Below are 16,887 nucleotides of genomic sequence, written 5' to 3' on the forward strand. Positions count from 1 at the left end.
CTATTCTTGTGTTACATCCAGAAATACATTAATTAAAACTGATAACACATTATTGATAATGCTAAAATAACGTGTGTGTGTGTGTGTGTATATATATATATATATATATATATATATATATATATATATATATATATATACTGTATACACAAAACAATTGTTTTCGGATTGTATTCTAGAAAATAGTGGAGCCACACTATATACATGCATCTTGTAAAAGTAACACAAAGCAGATATTTGTATTGTATTTAAAAATAATTTATTGTTTGATTTTTTTCCTCGTACGTTTTTTCTGTTGACCGAAACCTTTAAAACGGCACTTATGGGCGCGTGCTGCCCTCATGTGGCCGCCGCATGTACTACACGTTCCGTTAGATGCAATAGAATTCACTGTCAAACAAGTCTTCAGGGAACCGCGCGGGTCTCATCACTACAACGAAAACAATAATCAACGGACAGCAGCTGCGTCACCACAGGCGTCACGTGACTCTCGGGTAGAAATTACAACCGGAAGAATTTATTCAGTTCAACAATAAATAAACAGAAGCGACGTCAGCTCACGATTCAATGTCACAAAATATACAAACACGTCTTCGGCGACTCGAGTGTTTTGCGGCGGGAATTTAACTTCATCGACAAGTTCCTCACCAGCTCGGAAACCTTCATAACTCCAGTCCATGACCTTCAACTCGAACTTTTTTCCTTCATTGTTTAACAGACTCACAATGTGACTCGAGGGACTCCAGTCAGGGAAGCACCGGAGACTCGCTCCACTGGCCCAGAGACACACAGGGAAGGTTGACGTGAAAATGTGGCTCAGAATTTCAACTGAATCAGTTGGAAATCGTCGTCTGAAAGGTTTGAAGAGAGCTCATGCTAACGATTTAAAATATACGTTTTCTGAATCAAAACTAAAACGAGTCACAGCAAAACAAAGCTCCGACTCAAAAAGTCAACGATAAATGAGGTCGACTCAGAATGGCTGCATTATGAATCCGAGTCCAGAAGGTTTGACTCGGTCTCCCTTATGTAGTGAGTCTGGAGTTAATTTCCAAATAGACTAAATCTAATTTCTTCTTTTAGTGTTTGTTGCAGTACTGGACCACTTTGACTCAGTTGAGTCACAGAGTCGTACTGTAGTGTCTAACTCAACATGACATTGAAGCTGGGATCTGCGGAGCAGAGACATGTGGACACAGGAAGTCAAAAAAGTCTAAAAGAAACACGTTAAAAACTCAAAAGGTAGGAAGTAAAGTGACAGAGAAGTTTCAGCAGAGAAACCGCTCGGCTGCTCAGTGAGTCCAACAGATGGATGAGCGTGGACGGGGCAGCAGGAGTGGGATGTAGATGTAGTGGGGGGAGGGGGCAGTGGAAGGAGGGGGGAGTAAGGCAGGGAGGTGGAATGCACAGCATTCATGTTCAGTCACTCCACCAGGGGGCAGTAGTGTAAGACTCAGCGATAAGAGATGATGGTTGAGAGCCGGGCGGTGACTTGAGCGTTGGACTGCGGGGGGTCATGTCCGGGTGCGGGGGAGGGGCGGGGGGGTCAACAGGTGGTCCTCAGGCCTGCTCCTTGAAGGCGCCTTGTGCAGCCCTGGAGGCTGCATTGGCGGCGGCCGTCTGGACCGTCTTGTTGGCCATGACGCCTGTAGCGAACTCCTGCTGGGCCTTCTCGAAGCTGGCGTCTGTGGTCCGGTACATGGCGTGGACCTGTGGGGGAGGGAGGAGTTAACCACAGGCAGGTGGAGGGGGCGAGAGAAAGAGAGGGGAGGAGCTTCACCTTCTTGAACATGATGAGAGACATGACCGTGAGTGAGGTGAACAGCGCCGCCACCAGGATCATGATGACGCCCACCGGCACGCTCGTGTTCAGACCCATAAGAGCAGAGATCCAGCCGCTGACGCCACACGACACGTGAGGGAGGAGGAGTCAGATGTTATACCAGGAAGTTAGGAGAGATGTGACAATTGTGTCTTCATTATGACCTCATCCATCAATCGTCCAGAACATTATGACCTCATCCATCCATCCATCCATCGTCCAAAACATTATGACCTCATCCATCTATCTATCTATCCATCCATCCATCCATTGTCCAGAACATAATGACCTCATCCATCCATGGTCCAGAACATTATGACCTCATCTATCTATCATCCAGAACATAATGACCTCATCCATCCATCTATCTATCCATCCATCCATGGTCCAGAACGTTATGACCTCATCCATCCATGGTCCAGAACATTATGACCTCATCTATCTATCATCCAGAACATAATGACCTCATCCATCCATCTATCTATCCATCCATCCATCCATCCATCCATCCATCGTCCAGAACATTATGACCTCATCCATCCATGGTCCAGAACATTATGACCTCATCTATCTATCGTCCAGAACATTATGACCTCATCCATCCATCCATCGTCCAAAACATTATGACCTCATCTATCCATCCATCTATCTATCTATCCACCCATCCATCGTCCAGAACATCCGTCCATCTATCTATACATCCATCGTCCAGAACATTATGACCTCATCCATCCATTATCCAGAACTGTTACCGTTATTTGACCACCGAACACTTTGCCAGTGATGTCATTGTACACTCACCAGGTTCCCCAGCCAGCAATTCCAATACTCTGCATGATGTAGACTCCAAACTGGCAGATGTAGGTGAAGAAGAAGATGAAGAAACTGAAGGAACTGTCGATCCTGAGAGGAGAAAGGATGTCGTGAGGCAGGAAAATACACTTTTGTTTTCCTTTTCCGTGGTTACCTGAAGGCTCTGTAAACAGGCCGGTACCAGCAAACGAAGGAGCAGGGCGTGAAGAGGATGAACCAGAGGATGGACAGACCTAGGTCCACTCCTCGACTCAGGTCCACGCAGAACCAAGACAAGCATCCCACCATGTTGGCCAGCAGCGTCCCACTGTGGACTGAAGCATTAGAGACAATCAACGAGGCGAGTCGGGAACACTGAGCCCTACATATCACACTTTTATGCCACAGAAATAAGATAAACTCAGTGACTTTCCAGCACACAAACATAATGTAATTGCCTGGAGACTAGAGCTTCATGTTCATCCACCCTACTCAAGAACCTTCTAAAAAATTACAAAGGGGGCCACGTGAGGACCACTGCCTGTAAAAAGCATATCAGAAAACAACACATTTCTACTCCGATTCACTTTGTAATCATATGATAAGTGTTTGAAACTGAACTGTTGACTCATAAGATAAGGATATAAGAAGAGAAATGCATTATACAAATGGAGAAAATGCCGTTGTTTACACAACAACGGCATGCATTAAGATAAGAGTGTGTTTTGAAAGATGTGCGCAAAATGTAGGAGAAATCTTTATTAGTTTTATTCATATTATTTTTGTTTTTTATGTGTATTCATTTATACGTGATTATTTGCTTTAACGTGAAACAAATTAAATAAAATTCAAGTTAAAAAAAATAAAACAATCACAAATAAAGATTTTTTCCAAGATTTATATTCACTTAGAAATTAGACTTTTCTCTGTTTATTTAGTGGTCGATCTGTGATTGTGGCTTACAAGTGAGACTGAAAAAAAGCAGAGTGGGTGGGACAAAAGACAATTTCAATGACATATCATTACCGAGTAATGTTGATGGATTGGTTAAAATTTTTCATTTTTTGCGTCAGAGTAGTCAGATGTTAAGACTATCAAGTGAAGAAAGATGTGACAATTGTGTCCACCAGGGGGCTCTAGGTACAGATCACACGACCCATAGTGACTTATTGTGTTACCCCCAATTAACTTGGGGTAGTGAGAAGTAGATGTTAGGAAATATAGAAAGGTAAGGAGGACGGAAAGGAGGACAGCCAGGACGAGGTCAGGCCCCACAAACAAAGACAACTCTTTTATAATGGATGAACGCTTTTGTCTCAGCTGCCACAAAGTTTTCCATAAGCCGACTTTGAAACCGCCATTGCTCTGGTGGGATTTGGGCGAAAAATGGATCGTTTGAAACCACACTACTCAACTGTCTCGACACCACGGTGAGAATTGTGACACAATCCTGCTGCGGAACATTCCAGAAATCTGTGGTTGACAGATCTACGCTGGAGCTAAAGAGGAGTGGGGGGAGGGGGTTATGTGGAGGGGGTCTCCACATGTTCTTAAGAGGCAGAGACACCATCAGCTGACTTGCATGACCTCATCACGAGGATGAATACAATGGAAGCGTTTCACTCCCCAAATCACAAGAGTGTGTTCAATAACATGGAGGAGGCGATTAAATCCAGTATCAGATGAATCTTGTGAGAGCTTGAATATATGAGATGTTTTTTAACGATATCTCATCTTCCACTAAATCCTGCCTTCTCATGTCACGTGACCTTAGTCCGACATCAACCCACTTAAACATTGCTGGCCGAAACACCCAATGACGTCGGGGCACACAACCGAGGATGTGTTGTACTTGTAGCACTGCACAAACCCAGTGCTTAATCCCACCCTACCTAAGAGGAAAGCTCCAACTGTTGTGCCATTTTGTTTGTGTTTTTGGGATCTTTAACAACCAGTCCTATTGAGAATTCAGAATTCTTGTCACCATAAGAGATCAGAACTCTTGTTCTCGTTAAAGTAGATGTTTCTAACCACAAGGTCACATCTTTCAGTACAATCCTGAATAGATAAGATTTGAAGCAGGGAACTATTTGAACGCATGAACTTGTGAATCTCATCCAAACTTAAACATACACATTGTAAACATTTTATCCGTCTCTGATGTCACTTTCTAAAATAAAAGTGTCTAACATAACATATAACAGTTACAAGGTGGTTTATAAAAGGGCAGGAAATACATAGATGATGTTTTTTATTTAAGAACTAAATGTTTATTTTGAAAAACATACTCTAATCATTTAATGAAAATAAATGATGAACAAATGTTGAATTAATCTCATGAAAAATGTATTAAAGAACGTTGCGAATGACAATTCAATTGTATCTAATTGATTTAAATACATTTTGACATGACCAAGTGTTGTTCATCTTGTAGTCCACAGTGTCAAACGGGGAATGTTAAGAAAAAAAAAAAAAACAACCTTTCATTACCTTTTTTCCACCTACAGTACATAAACATGACATCCGAGGGACTTCATACAAGCACTACGTAGATTCAGTGATAAAAGGGGGAACTCACACATCCAGAGGTAGTACATGATCTTCACCGTCTTCTGAAACTCCACTGGGATGTCCACTGTGATGTCGTGGTAGAAACAAGGACCCACAGGAAACTTCTCCGGCAGCGGGGGCCAGTTGTTCTTCTTACCTGAAACACAAGACTGGGATCAGAAGAACTGCCAGTTATGTCAGACATCGGTCTTAATTGGCTAAAAACACAATTCAAATCTTCTGTGGCTTCTTTCCTCTAAAGACATCGGTGATCATGTTCAGGCCGTAGCTTGCCTTCAATAAAAAGTTGTCTGGAGAATCCCTGCGAGTCGTACAAACCTCCTGAAGCACTCATCGACTGCATCTCTCTCTCCCGCCGGTCCAGCTCTGCAGCTTTCTTCTCCAGCTCCTCCTGTCGCCTCAGAAGTTCTGCAGCAGCTGCTGATGACTCCTGATGACACGCGACAGATGTCAGACAACTTTTATCTTCACTCGATTCTCGCATCCATCCCACCTGAACTCTGTGCTGCGTGTAGGCCGGAGGCTCCTCTGTGGGCTTCATGATGGCAGGCTGTGTGCTGACGGCCGGAGCTGTCGTCTTCGGCATTGTGCTGGTCTATGGACAATAAGTACTTTACAGGGGAGGAGGCAGAGACGATGACATCACTTCCGGTAGTACTGTTTTTGGGATTAGAAACGATCTAAAATATATTAACGAGTCTGCATGTGAAAAAACAGAAGGATCTTGGTTCTGTTCCCAGGTATTAGCTTGATAGAATTAGCCAGTTAACTGTATCTATTTGGCCCCTATAAGACCAGAGTAAAACTCTGTCAGCAAAAGTATTTTTAGTCATTTTATTTCAAATTTTCTTTCTTTGCTTTTTTTCTATTGCTTGAAGTCGATATAAACTCACTGCAAGACTTAAATTGACCACTTCTGCAAGTCTAGTATCCAAAGACGGATGGTTTGAACTATCTATGAGGTTATGATGTACTGTAACTATCGTAGCTATCGTGAACATATTTGGTCCGTTATGCTTTTGCACATCGATCTATGCTTGGTGTCTTACCAACTCAACCGTGTCATCACATGATCACAAACCTGCAACGTGACCACCACTCAGGACATCATACAGATGCAGGTCCCTCAAGTCAGATCCACTTTTGAATTAACTTTGCTGTTCAGCAGTAATTACTTTGTGACGGAATTACTTATTGCATAAACTGGGAGACTTTAAAATGACACTGTATATTAAATGTTGTGTTTAGCCATATTTAAGCTTTTTTTGTGCATGTAACTGCACTGTTTTTTTTATGTTTGTGCTGCAGTCTTGGCCATGTCACTCCAATAAATTAGGTTTTTAATCTTTAAGAGATTATGGCCTGGTTAAAAATATATAAATATATTTGTGATTTAACCTCACATACGCAGCAGCAGAGGGATGACAGACATTTTGGTCGCATTTCAAACTAAAGCTGAAGTTAAATTGAATCATAATCAATAAAAAAGTGTACCCTCATTTGTAATATGAACACAAAAGACTATTTGGTTCTGCACTGTCTGATTCTTCTTTGTTGGTGTTTTTCACGATCATTAACAGGAGGACTGACTCACGGGTTTGTCATCCGTGAATGGGTTGTAGTCCTCCATGCCGGGAGGAGCCGCCAGCCTCGCTTGTGTCACTGATGGATCCTGGAAGCACAGACAGGAACTTGTAACAGCTGATAAATCAGGTGCCTCCCCACATTCTGCTGGATAAAAAGTGGGAGCACGACAGGCCTGTAATTTCTGCCTTGCAAAGACGAGATGATTCCAATAATTTGAGGCAACACGTCTATAAATAACAAAGCGCAGAGCAGCGGAGCGCTAGAGGCGGCTGGGAGGTTAAATATACCAGGAAACCAGCACAGATCTTTCTAGCAAACACTTCCAATCCTCACTGTTGATTTTAGAGTTAAACTGCAGCACTTTGTCTAAACAAGCCGGAGTCCACCTATTAAATACACAAATTAAACAGGTCACTCATTACCAAACTCTTTACACTATAACCAGAGTTTCTTCATGCAAAGCTGCAGTTCACTAGAGCTCAGTTCACCTTTTAGATTGTGGCTCTGACAGGTGAAGTGCGCCACAGATCAAATATCTGAGTTTAAGTGGTACATGTCAGACATTTAAAAATGGGACCTACATTTCCAGCTATCAAAATTTGGTAAACTTTAAAACACTCCACCAGAATTAAACATTGCTGTCCTAAGACAGAATATTCAACAGCATGAAAGGAAGGTTTTCAGGAACAAACATTAAAAAATCGGAGGAAACAAAAACTCTTAACGGGTGACATACACAAGACAAAATGTTTTGCTTCAGTCATCATTGCAACAGGACAGCCAAGGGTTGCACACGAAGATATAATCTACAAGGTCAAGATAAAGTTGTATCAATTACCAGGAAAGACTTCCATATGAAAAATAAAGCGACCTTGGTGAAATAAGTAACAAGTAATAAGATACTCTGCAAATCAACCTTTGGACTTAGCAGGCTTGAGCTGGTTAAGAAATATAAAATGAAGTAATTTAAACAGTAAATCAATGTTTACAGATAAGATTAGAATATAAACAATAACAAAAGATTTCCAACGAGACATAAACGAAATGACGACTCACCATCAGTGTCGTCTGCAACAAACTAGCTACATTCAAATTCCAGTTGGACACCGTATGTGCGCTTGTCAACGATCAACCAGCCTCTGAGCTGCTGCCAGCTTCTCTCTGGCTCTTTAACTTGTACCAGCATTAACCGACACAAACACACGACAGCACACACACATTCATTCATTGCACACGGAAATGTGCCCCTGTGTCCTGTGTGAAATATAGATGCATTTGAAAGCTTCTGAAAGAGTTGATTAGAAAACTAAATTAAAAAGGATTATTCATCACATTAGAATGAACAAAGAATATACTACACAAACATGCATTAGGACACACACTCCAACCATAAGGCCTTGTGCAACTTGTCACCAGACCGCTGTCATGAATATTTTACAGGATGGAGCTTTAAAAGTTTAATACTGGCCTGTTAAACAGACCGACACACATTTCCATCCACGGAAAGGCAGGTTTGCCACATATGAGAGACCATAACTCCTTACTTTCTCACCACGACACGAGGACGAGTGAACACAGGATCACCTCGAAAAGTGGGTCACATAGTGCACATCTTTATAACCTTATAGGTGTAGATGCAATGCAACAAGGGTGGAAGTAGACACGGGTCCTCTTTTAGGATCTGGTTTCCTTCGTGATAGGAAGTCAGTGCAACATCTCTGTTAAGAGGCAGGGAGGAGGAGCAGATCCTCTAAGGACCCTTTTACCCCAGACCAGTTTGCTCCAACTATACTCAGCTCGCCAGGTTAAGCCATTGAATATTGTTTTGATTGTTTAAGCGCTTTGTGACCCTGGTCTAGAAAAGCGCTATACAAATAAAAATTACTTACAACAATGGAGAGACTCATTACAGGTTCCATTAGGTCACATAAAGCAGGATGAAGCACAGTTCGGTTGATGAAAAGGATTCAAACTGTTGAATGTACATTGAGAGAGAGTGAGACGGAAAGAGAGCATTTTTGAGTAATTTTTTGGACTTTCCTTACCCTACCTTACATTCTTTACTTAGTAAAAAGACTAGTTAATGCATATATTCCTTCTCTGTTGGACGGATGAAGAGTCCTGCTGGTTAGACACACTATTTAATTATTACTAATTTTAATGTTTATGATGGCGTTATATAATCTTCAATGAGATGAAAAAAAAAAAAAAAGCCAGTACTCTTAAAGGGTTGAAGACTGATAATAAAAAATAAAAAATAAAAAACTAATGATAGCTCAATAACTAATCAAGACTGAATGGATAATATCAAGGCTCAGAGCAGTTAAAGCAGGACTCGGGAAGGTGAGCAGTTCAGTCAACTATCAGAGACTTTGAATACAACATATAGCTAGTAGCCAGGTGTTTAGGTATCTTATAGTTGAATGAAAGAACTACTGAGCCAGTCTGTTTCAAAAGCTTATGGCTTTTAAAAGTGGGTCGCTGAGTTACCGCCTGCAGGGGGATTCTGATACCAAATGTCGCTCTGAAGAAACCATATGTTTTCACAAGCCGAAGAGAGCAGCTCGAATGGTCCTCAGGCAGTAAATGCAAGCCAACATGCAACAGGAAATGTCAGGACAGCAGGGAGTAGCTCGTCATGTCACGTATGTTATTAAGACCCTGTGAATAATTTACTCTGAAACAGAGATACTTTAATACTGTCAATTATCCTTGTTCTCAAGCCATCTTAACCACCACAGATTTGTCTTCATAAACCCAGAAGAGCTGACTTTTTGGTACTTATTGTTCTTTGGCAAAAGATTGAATAGTATACATCAGATATATTAACATTTCTTAACCTCCATTTCCGGTCGACAGTCTTCTTGTGGTGATGTTAAACAGGTGAAGTCAGTTCAGTTGTTTTAGTTGATAATTCTTAAGAACTTGAGTTGAGATCTTGGCCTCAGAACAACTGTTATTGATAAGAGTGTGGCAAGGAACCAACCTTAATACTAGTGTAGGATGTATGGCTCATGGTGATAAAGAATTGTATTACACTAATCTTTCTGTTGTTTTAAATTGACAGTTAGGTCTCAAACTATGGGTCCACAAATTATTAGAAATGTGAAAACGATTTCACCTGAAATGTATATTTTAAAGACAATTTAAGTCACTTATAATTGTAGATTTCAATCTCATACATTTTAGCCTTATTAGGCTTTCACCCAAACATCCGGAAAAATATTCATGCTCTAACGGATCATGTGCTTCTTTGCTTGTTTAGTGGTTTCATAAGTTCTTCATGTTGAAACAGATAAAAGATGTGCACTCCAATTCACATGAGTCATCCTGTGTTTAATTTATAAAAATAATATAAGTTAAGGATATCATCGTTTCAGCGACTTGTTTATTTGTGTAACATGCAAAGTTTAAGATAGTAAATACATATATATATGGTTAAATCTTTAATAAAGTGAACTGCATTGCATTAAAAGACAATTAAAAAACATTAGCAATGTGTTTTCCATGTTCCTGTTTTTAACCTTAACAGAAATGCTGATTCACGGAGAAAAAGTACATTAAAGACGGTTTGATGTGTGAACACAAACAGTTCAGGTGTGGTCATTTTTACAGTACATCCTTTTAACTAGTCAACTTCCACCGTGGCATTTAATAACTATGGTTAGTTCCTACAATAACTACACTTTTAAAACTAGATACATCGACATGGTGCAAAGAAACTGATAAATGTCAACCATTATTAATGACAATATTCCACCATTTGTTAGTTCTGCAGTGCTAATAACTAGCTAGCTAACTCATGTCTCTTAAGATAACTCCCACAAGTTACCAAACGCTCACACTTGTTCTCCTGCTAACTAACTAGTAGATCAATCTCACGCGCATTATGATAACATCTTAAACGCTACATGTTAGCCATGTATCAGATGTTGAAGCTAAAGTAGCTAACTCTGCTAGCATTCGTTACCTGGAAAGGGTTGTCCGCGAATGGGTTACTGTCGACGCCCGACATTCTGGAGTCTTTTCTCTGGTTGTTTGAAAAGGTTAGAAGCTTCAGTTCATAACAAGAAGCGTCACAGCTGTGAGGTCTGTCAGGTGTTAAGTCAGCTGAGCGTGTCCACGGAGCTTCACACCGGATGTGCAGCGACTCAACAGGACGTTGTCGTAGTCTGTGACGTCACGACAGGCGACGCCAATATTTTTACAGATTTTAAGTTTTGTTTCAATAATAATTACACGTTTTATGTAAAAAAAAAAAGATCTGGGTCTGTCAAAATTTTGAATGGATATTAAGCTGCATTTTATTGAAAAAAGTGTTTACATTTTATTGGATTTATTTTGACACACATAAAGGGGCAAAAGAAAAATTTCGTAAAAACTTAAGTTGATATTAACTCAAGGTTTGAATAGTGTAAACTATGTTGAATATCTGTTAGATACATTGCGGCGGATGTTGATAGTTAAAGTCATCAGCAGGGACTAGATAAAAGTGTTTCAGAGAACATTAGGAGAATTTTGAAAGAAAGTGTTATGGAGGATCAATTGGAGAGACAGAGACACAGGACAACCAATGAAGAGGACATGAAGATGATGGATGAGGGTCGAAGGATTGTCGAAGCGAGTCAACCGCACTGTGAAGAGTTCTAGGACAAAGTTTACTGCCATCACGTGAGCCCGCAGTCAGCGAACGACCGTCAAGTCAGCCCGCACTGAATAAATCTTGCGCGTCTATTGCTAAGCTTACGGTAAAGAAGCTGAACGCTACCAGATAGTTTGAGACAACTTGAAAATTGTTTTTGTCAACTGTAATAATGTTTATGTTGTATTTATTCAACCTGATGCAATTCTGTTCCATTTTCTTTGGACTAAATGATTATATCATTTATTTATATTTATTATGTTTCCATTTATTTATTTTAACCAACAATACGAATTAACTAATTTGAATTGTGTTTATAGCGCTATAGCGGAAATCAATCTTAAACTTCTATGGGGTAAATTCAAAGTTATATCATTATAATCTGTCAATTACTACACATTTATTTTAAATATCATAGAATGAAACTCTTAAAAGCTTAGTGAAAAATTCCACTGGATTATGATTCATGATGACCTTGACTACTATCATTGTAAATTTGGAGAGATTTTACTGTAGAAATTTGAAATAAATGATCCTTAAATATAGTCAGTATATGTTAATGCAGACATTTTCAAAATTGAATTAAAAAAAATTCATTAAAAGCTTAGTGAAAAATTTCACTGTATTATGATTCATGATGACCTTGACTACTATCATGGTCAATTTGGAGAGATTTTACTGTAGAAATTTGAAATAAATGATCCTTAAATATAGTCATTATATATAAATATAAATAAATGATATACTCATTTAGTCCAAAGAAAATGGAACAGAATTGCATCAGGTTGAATAAATACAACATAAAACATTATTACAGTTGACAAAAACAATTTTCAAGTTGTCTCAAACGATCTGGTAGCTTTCAGCTTCTTTACCGTAAGCTTAGCAATAAACGCGCAAGATTTATTCAGTGCGGGCTGACTTGACGGTCGTTCGCTGACTGCGGGCTCACGTGATGGCAGTCAAAGTTTCGCTTTAATCCGAGAAGCTTCTTCAAATTTGGCAACTTAAAAAGAAACGATAAGAATCAATACAAATAAATATGCTTTCATAGCCGTATATCTTAAAATACTTAATTATGAATTATTATTAATACTGTACTGTATTACTGTATATGCAGAAAACATTTTTATATTTCCTCTTTCCAGAATACCTTAATTTAACATATTTATATTTATATTTATAGTTATAGTTATAGTTATAGTTATATTTATTGCACGCGCGAAGTTTGAGTCATGTATACAAATTTCTAATTGGGACGGAATCAGGCGAATAAAGGTCGATATTTTTAATCCACGACTTACGTTTTATTGACTGTACATAATATTGTCAACAATAAAGAGACTGACAGTAACTTCGACGTCAGCGTTGCCTTGTCAACAGTGATGCCATAGATCTATAGTTTAGAGAGCTGCCTTCCACTGTATAGCCTTTGAGTTGTGCCTCTGGGTCTTTTAGATCTATGTCTTCATGTCATGTGACAGCCAACTCACACTTCCGCTACTGCGTGTGAAACTTGGTGGAATCTCAGAGAACTTCAACTTGCTCCCCGTATTGCCTCCTTAAATGACTGTTTTCTGGGTTTAAATACCCGAAAAGCAACTGTACACGTCTCTCATTTGGATTTCCAAAAGATTAACATGTCGACAACCGCGTTGTACAATGACCACGGAGGAGCGGAGGCTGCAGTGGAGGCTGGGCAGGAAAATACCCTGACCTCCTCCTCCGGCGCCGGGGCTGCCTTTGGACTCTTCAGCGCCGACTTTAAAAAGTAAGACAACCTTTAAACAGTCCTGCTTGTACCTTCACAAACAGTTATACATATTATTTCACGCTTTGGTGAGATTTTAAACTTTCCTCGGCCAGTTTTACCGTAGCTTTTATGCAAAGCTAACAGTAGCCTGAAGCATCAAGAGTGATGGCGACGGTCAGCACCAACATTTTTGACATTTAACGCTTTTGTACAGTAAAAGGAATGAATACAACTTTTAAATATTGTCACATGGCATCAGTTGACTTAAGAGTGTTTGTTTGTTACGCTGGCTTCAAAACTGAATCGAAAAGTTTTTGTTATAATCATTCTTTAAACCGCATGTATCCATATATATTTATCATATTTATTATTCGTTATTCATGGAAGAATAACTTTACCTGATGCCTCCCAAGACACTCCAAAGCTTGAATTGACACGAAGGAAGCCATCACTGGACACAAGCACATACCCCCGCTAAGGGTCTCATGTCACTCGATTTTGTGAAAACTAAGTTTGACGTGCATATAACTTCAGCGGTTGATGGCTTAACTGTATTCTGCACTTCTCATAGTTCTGCTTAAGTGTCATGAAGCAATGTCTAATGTACAACAACATGTATTTTGACCAACATTTTTTAAACTTTTGGATGGTAGTTTTGAATCCAAGTGTTCTACTTTCTGATGCTTATGGCCTCGCTTAAAGCAACAGCAGTTTGATGATATGCAATGAAATGAATGTAAGTCCAGATGAAACTACAGACTAAATATAGTCACATCTTAGTCCCATTCCAGCAACACAGAGCAACTCTTCATTTTAGCAAAACACAGACAAATTAAATATATCAAGTATCTCATTGACAGTATCGAACCATGAAACGTAACTTTTGTTTTTTAAAACTCCCTTTTAAATTGATACTTCAGGGTAGTGGATATCATGAGCTCAGTGTGTTTAGCCTTTATTTACACAACTTAGAGCAGAGACATTTAAGTACTTGCTAATTAAAAGGGCATTTACATTAGTTATTATGTGCCATTTAAAAAAAAAAATGGTGGGAAATATTTGTTTTACTCTGACCTTATGAGACAATGACTCATTTTACAGATACTTGTTGTCCCTTTCCTGTGAAACTGAAACGTCAATATTACAAGATAGCAGCTCCTGTGTTGTTTATTTTCTTTGCAACAAGCTATATCCTCCTTTTTTTTTTAAAAATTTTCTGATATGTTAACTGCTTGAGAATTCACCCAGCCTAGGATTATTTACAAACTCATAGGGAATGTGAGCTGGGATTAGACCGTCATGAGACAGGTTTGTTTTACCATACTGATGATGTGTTGTCGGAATGAACTGAACATTTTCAGCTGTGCTACTTGCTACCGAACAGCAGCATTTTTATTTAATTAATTGAACACAAACATACATGATGTCTCAACTCAAAAAAAAAATTCAAGGACTAGAAGAATGAAACTCAGAGAGCTGATAGATCCTCTGAAGGATCTGTTGAACCAGATGCATCCAAATCTGTGTTTGTGTCATACTTCAAAGGTACCATTCTGAGTCTCTGAATCACAATTTTGACTCTCCACTAACTAAAGACCACCCATATAAGAGTTGTCTAGCAAGTCCAGCAGTGATTTAGAAATTACCTGCCAATCTCCGATCTTTATTGCTGGGGCCGACATTGGTACAATCTTGGATTTATCCTGGTCCCTACCTAATTCATGTTGTCATGGCAACTCTGGGCAAGTCTGATATAGTATAAAAGTTATTCAAAATGTAGTAACAATTAAGGGTTTTTATGCTGCATTTAGTAGAGAAAAATATATGTTTTCAATTTAAATAGTAAAGGAAAATTAATGTGAAGAGTGAAATATAATATTTAAAGAGGAAGACCTTATAAAAAACTTGAATAAATGATATTACAATAATCATGATAAATCACAATCGTCTGGTAGAAGGCTATTGTAGTTGGTTTATCTTGTGCTGTCCCGTATGCTGCTGAGAGACAGCATGACTAGTAGCGGTAAAACCTCAAGCATTATCACCCTTCTGACTCGATTCTATATAAGATAAGATAAATCTTTATTCACCCCACTCTGGAAAATATGTGTAAATAATCCTGTGGAAATGACAATATACAAAAGTATGCTCAATACAGTGCACTGAAAAATATGCTCACAGAAGCAAAGTAGAAGGTGAGATGAAGGGAGTAAATGAAGACTAATGCCTTCATGAGAAGGACAGAAGGTTAAGACCCACCAAGTCCCATTACTTATTTTTAATGTATAACCTGACAACAGTGGACAGGAAGGAAACAAATGAGACAAACAGGACAAAGCAATAACAAAAAAACATGTGGAAATAAAGTATATATAAAAATGTATATTAAACAATAAAACAAAAATAGGAGTGTAATAAATTATAAACGAATGTATTATTTGAAATAAAACCTTTGCCTAAAAATAAAAATGTATATGTATTTTAAATAGATGTGTTGGTGTACTACAGTATGACAAGATAAAATGATTTGTGTACGAAAAATATCATTATAAAAGGCATTTATTCTTAAATAATATAAACTGCATTTACACATATGTTGGTATGTTTATTTATAGATTGTGTTCATATTTTGTCGCGGTGTAGATTTATTCTTCTAATTTTTACATTTGTTACTGAAATTGTCACTAGAGGGTAGTGATGATCATTTATGGTTTTATTGTCACTCCAGATATATTGCTAAAGAACGCGATCATCTTTCAATAAATAAGCCTGTTTATTGTGACAATGACAAGTACGTATGAAAACATGAATATATAAAAACTATAAAATATAATATTAGATAACTCTTCAGGTTATCTAATATTATAGGTTTTTAATCCAAATGATTTTCTCGACGAATATGAAAAATTGTAAATAATATTAATCTGCATTATTATCAAGCATTAATGTGTTTGTTAAAGGTGTGTGTTTGTTTTTAATTGAAGTTAAACTGTTTGCACAGTTAAGAAGCTTTTCTTTATGACTCCCCTGCTCTCTAGTGGACACTTTAAGAATCACACCAAAACTTTTTTGGTGTGATTCTCAACAACTACTGAGTCAAAATTTTCTTTGATACCCGCTATATATAGAAATCATATAATTAAATGCCCAAGATGAGAAGTAATAATTGAGTGTTAAGTGTCACATGACCATGTCACATGTTCACTGCAGGAGAGTGTGAATGAAAGATTCTCGTGTTAGCACATGATTGTTAAACACTGCAGCTGCAGTCCACTCTTTATCAAGTTAGCCAAACATCTGACCAGCTGGGTTGATTCTTGCTGACCCAGCAGCTTTTTCAGATCTTGCTCAGAGTCACAATCTGGACTTGCATACAAACCCTGAAACAACAAGAGAACACACAATAAGAATGAAACAAACGCTCTTGGGCTTGACTTTGATGATTGGCCGTGGTGATTATTTCATAACGTACACACAAAACCCAACTGTGAAACACAATAATAAACAATGGGGCTAACACACACAAACACACACACAATAGTGAGAAGTGAAACGCCAGACTTCTAAAACAACACAACTCAAGCGCCTGTGACTTAAATCTGTATCAAGCTCTGACACTGACCCGGTGGACCGGCTATCAGGCTCGTCCTCCACTTCCTCGGCCATGATGACAATCTTTCCACAATCCAACCACCACAATATCAACTCGGTTTCCTCCCA

At 38.7% G+C, this 16,887-nt stretch overlaps 2 protein-coding genes across 3 annotated transcripts in view; one reads left to right on the forward strand and one right to left on the reverse strand.

Annotated features, from left to right (window-relative positions):
• Positions 1–236: 236 nt before the first annotated feature.
• Positions 237–10,907, reverse strand: LOC148080293 (secretory carrier-associated membrane protein 1-like). 2 transcript variants are annotated; one of them, XM_087791924.1, is made up of 9 exons: positions 10,743–10,907; positions 6,780–6,857; positions 5,679–5,780; positions 5,504–5,615; positions 5,193–5,321; positions 2,790–2,949; positions 2,624–2,725; positions 1,781–1,898; positions 237–1,710 (listed from the first exon to the last, which is right to left on the reverse strand). In XM_087791924.1, exons 1-9 carry the CDS (start codon positions 10,785–10,787, stop codon positions 1,561–1,563), a joined length of 996 nt encoding a protein of 331 aa, XP_087648050.1. In that variant the 5' UTR covers positions 10,788–10,907; the 3' UTR covers positions 237–1,560. The 2 variants fall into 2 exon arrangements, with proteins under 2 accessions (XP_087648050.1, XP_087648051.1); XM_087791925.1 differs by lacking the exon at positions 10,743–10,907 and adding an exon at positions 7,829–7,925.
• A 2,022-nt stretch (positions 10,908–12,929) lies between these two features.
• Positions 12,930–16,887, forward strand: part of ap3b1a (adaptor related protein complex 3 subunit beta 1a) — a 48,710-nt gene continuing 44,752 nt past the window's right edge. The window contains exon 1 of the mRNA XM_087791926.1: positions 12,930–13,185. Coding sequence (XP_087648052.1) covers positions 13,055–13,185 — 131 coding nt within the window. The 5' untranslated portion in view covers positions 12,930–13,054. The remainder of the gene's footprint in view (positions 13,186–16,887) is intronic.

This window comes from Callionymus lyra, chromosome 5 (assembly GCF_982586985.1).
Source record: "Callionymus lyra chromosome 5, fCalLyr1.hap1.1, whole genome shotgun sequence".
Classification (NCBI taxonomy): domain Eukaryota; kingdom Metazoa; phylum Chordata; class Actinopteri; order Syngnathiformes; family Callionymidae; genus Callionymus; species Callionymus lyra.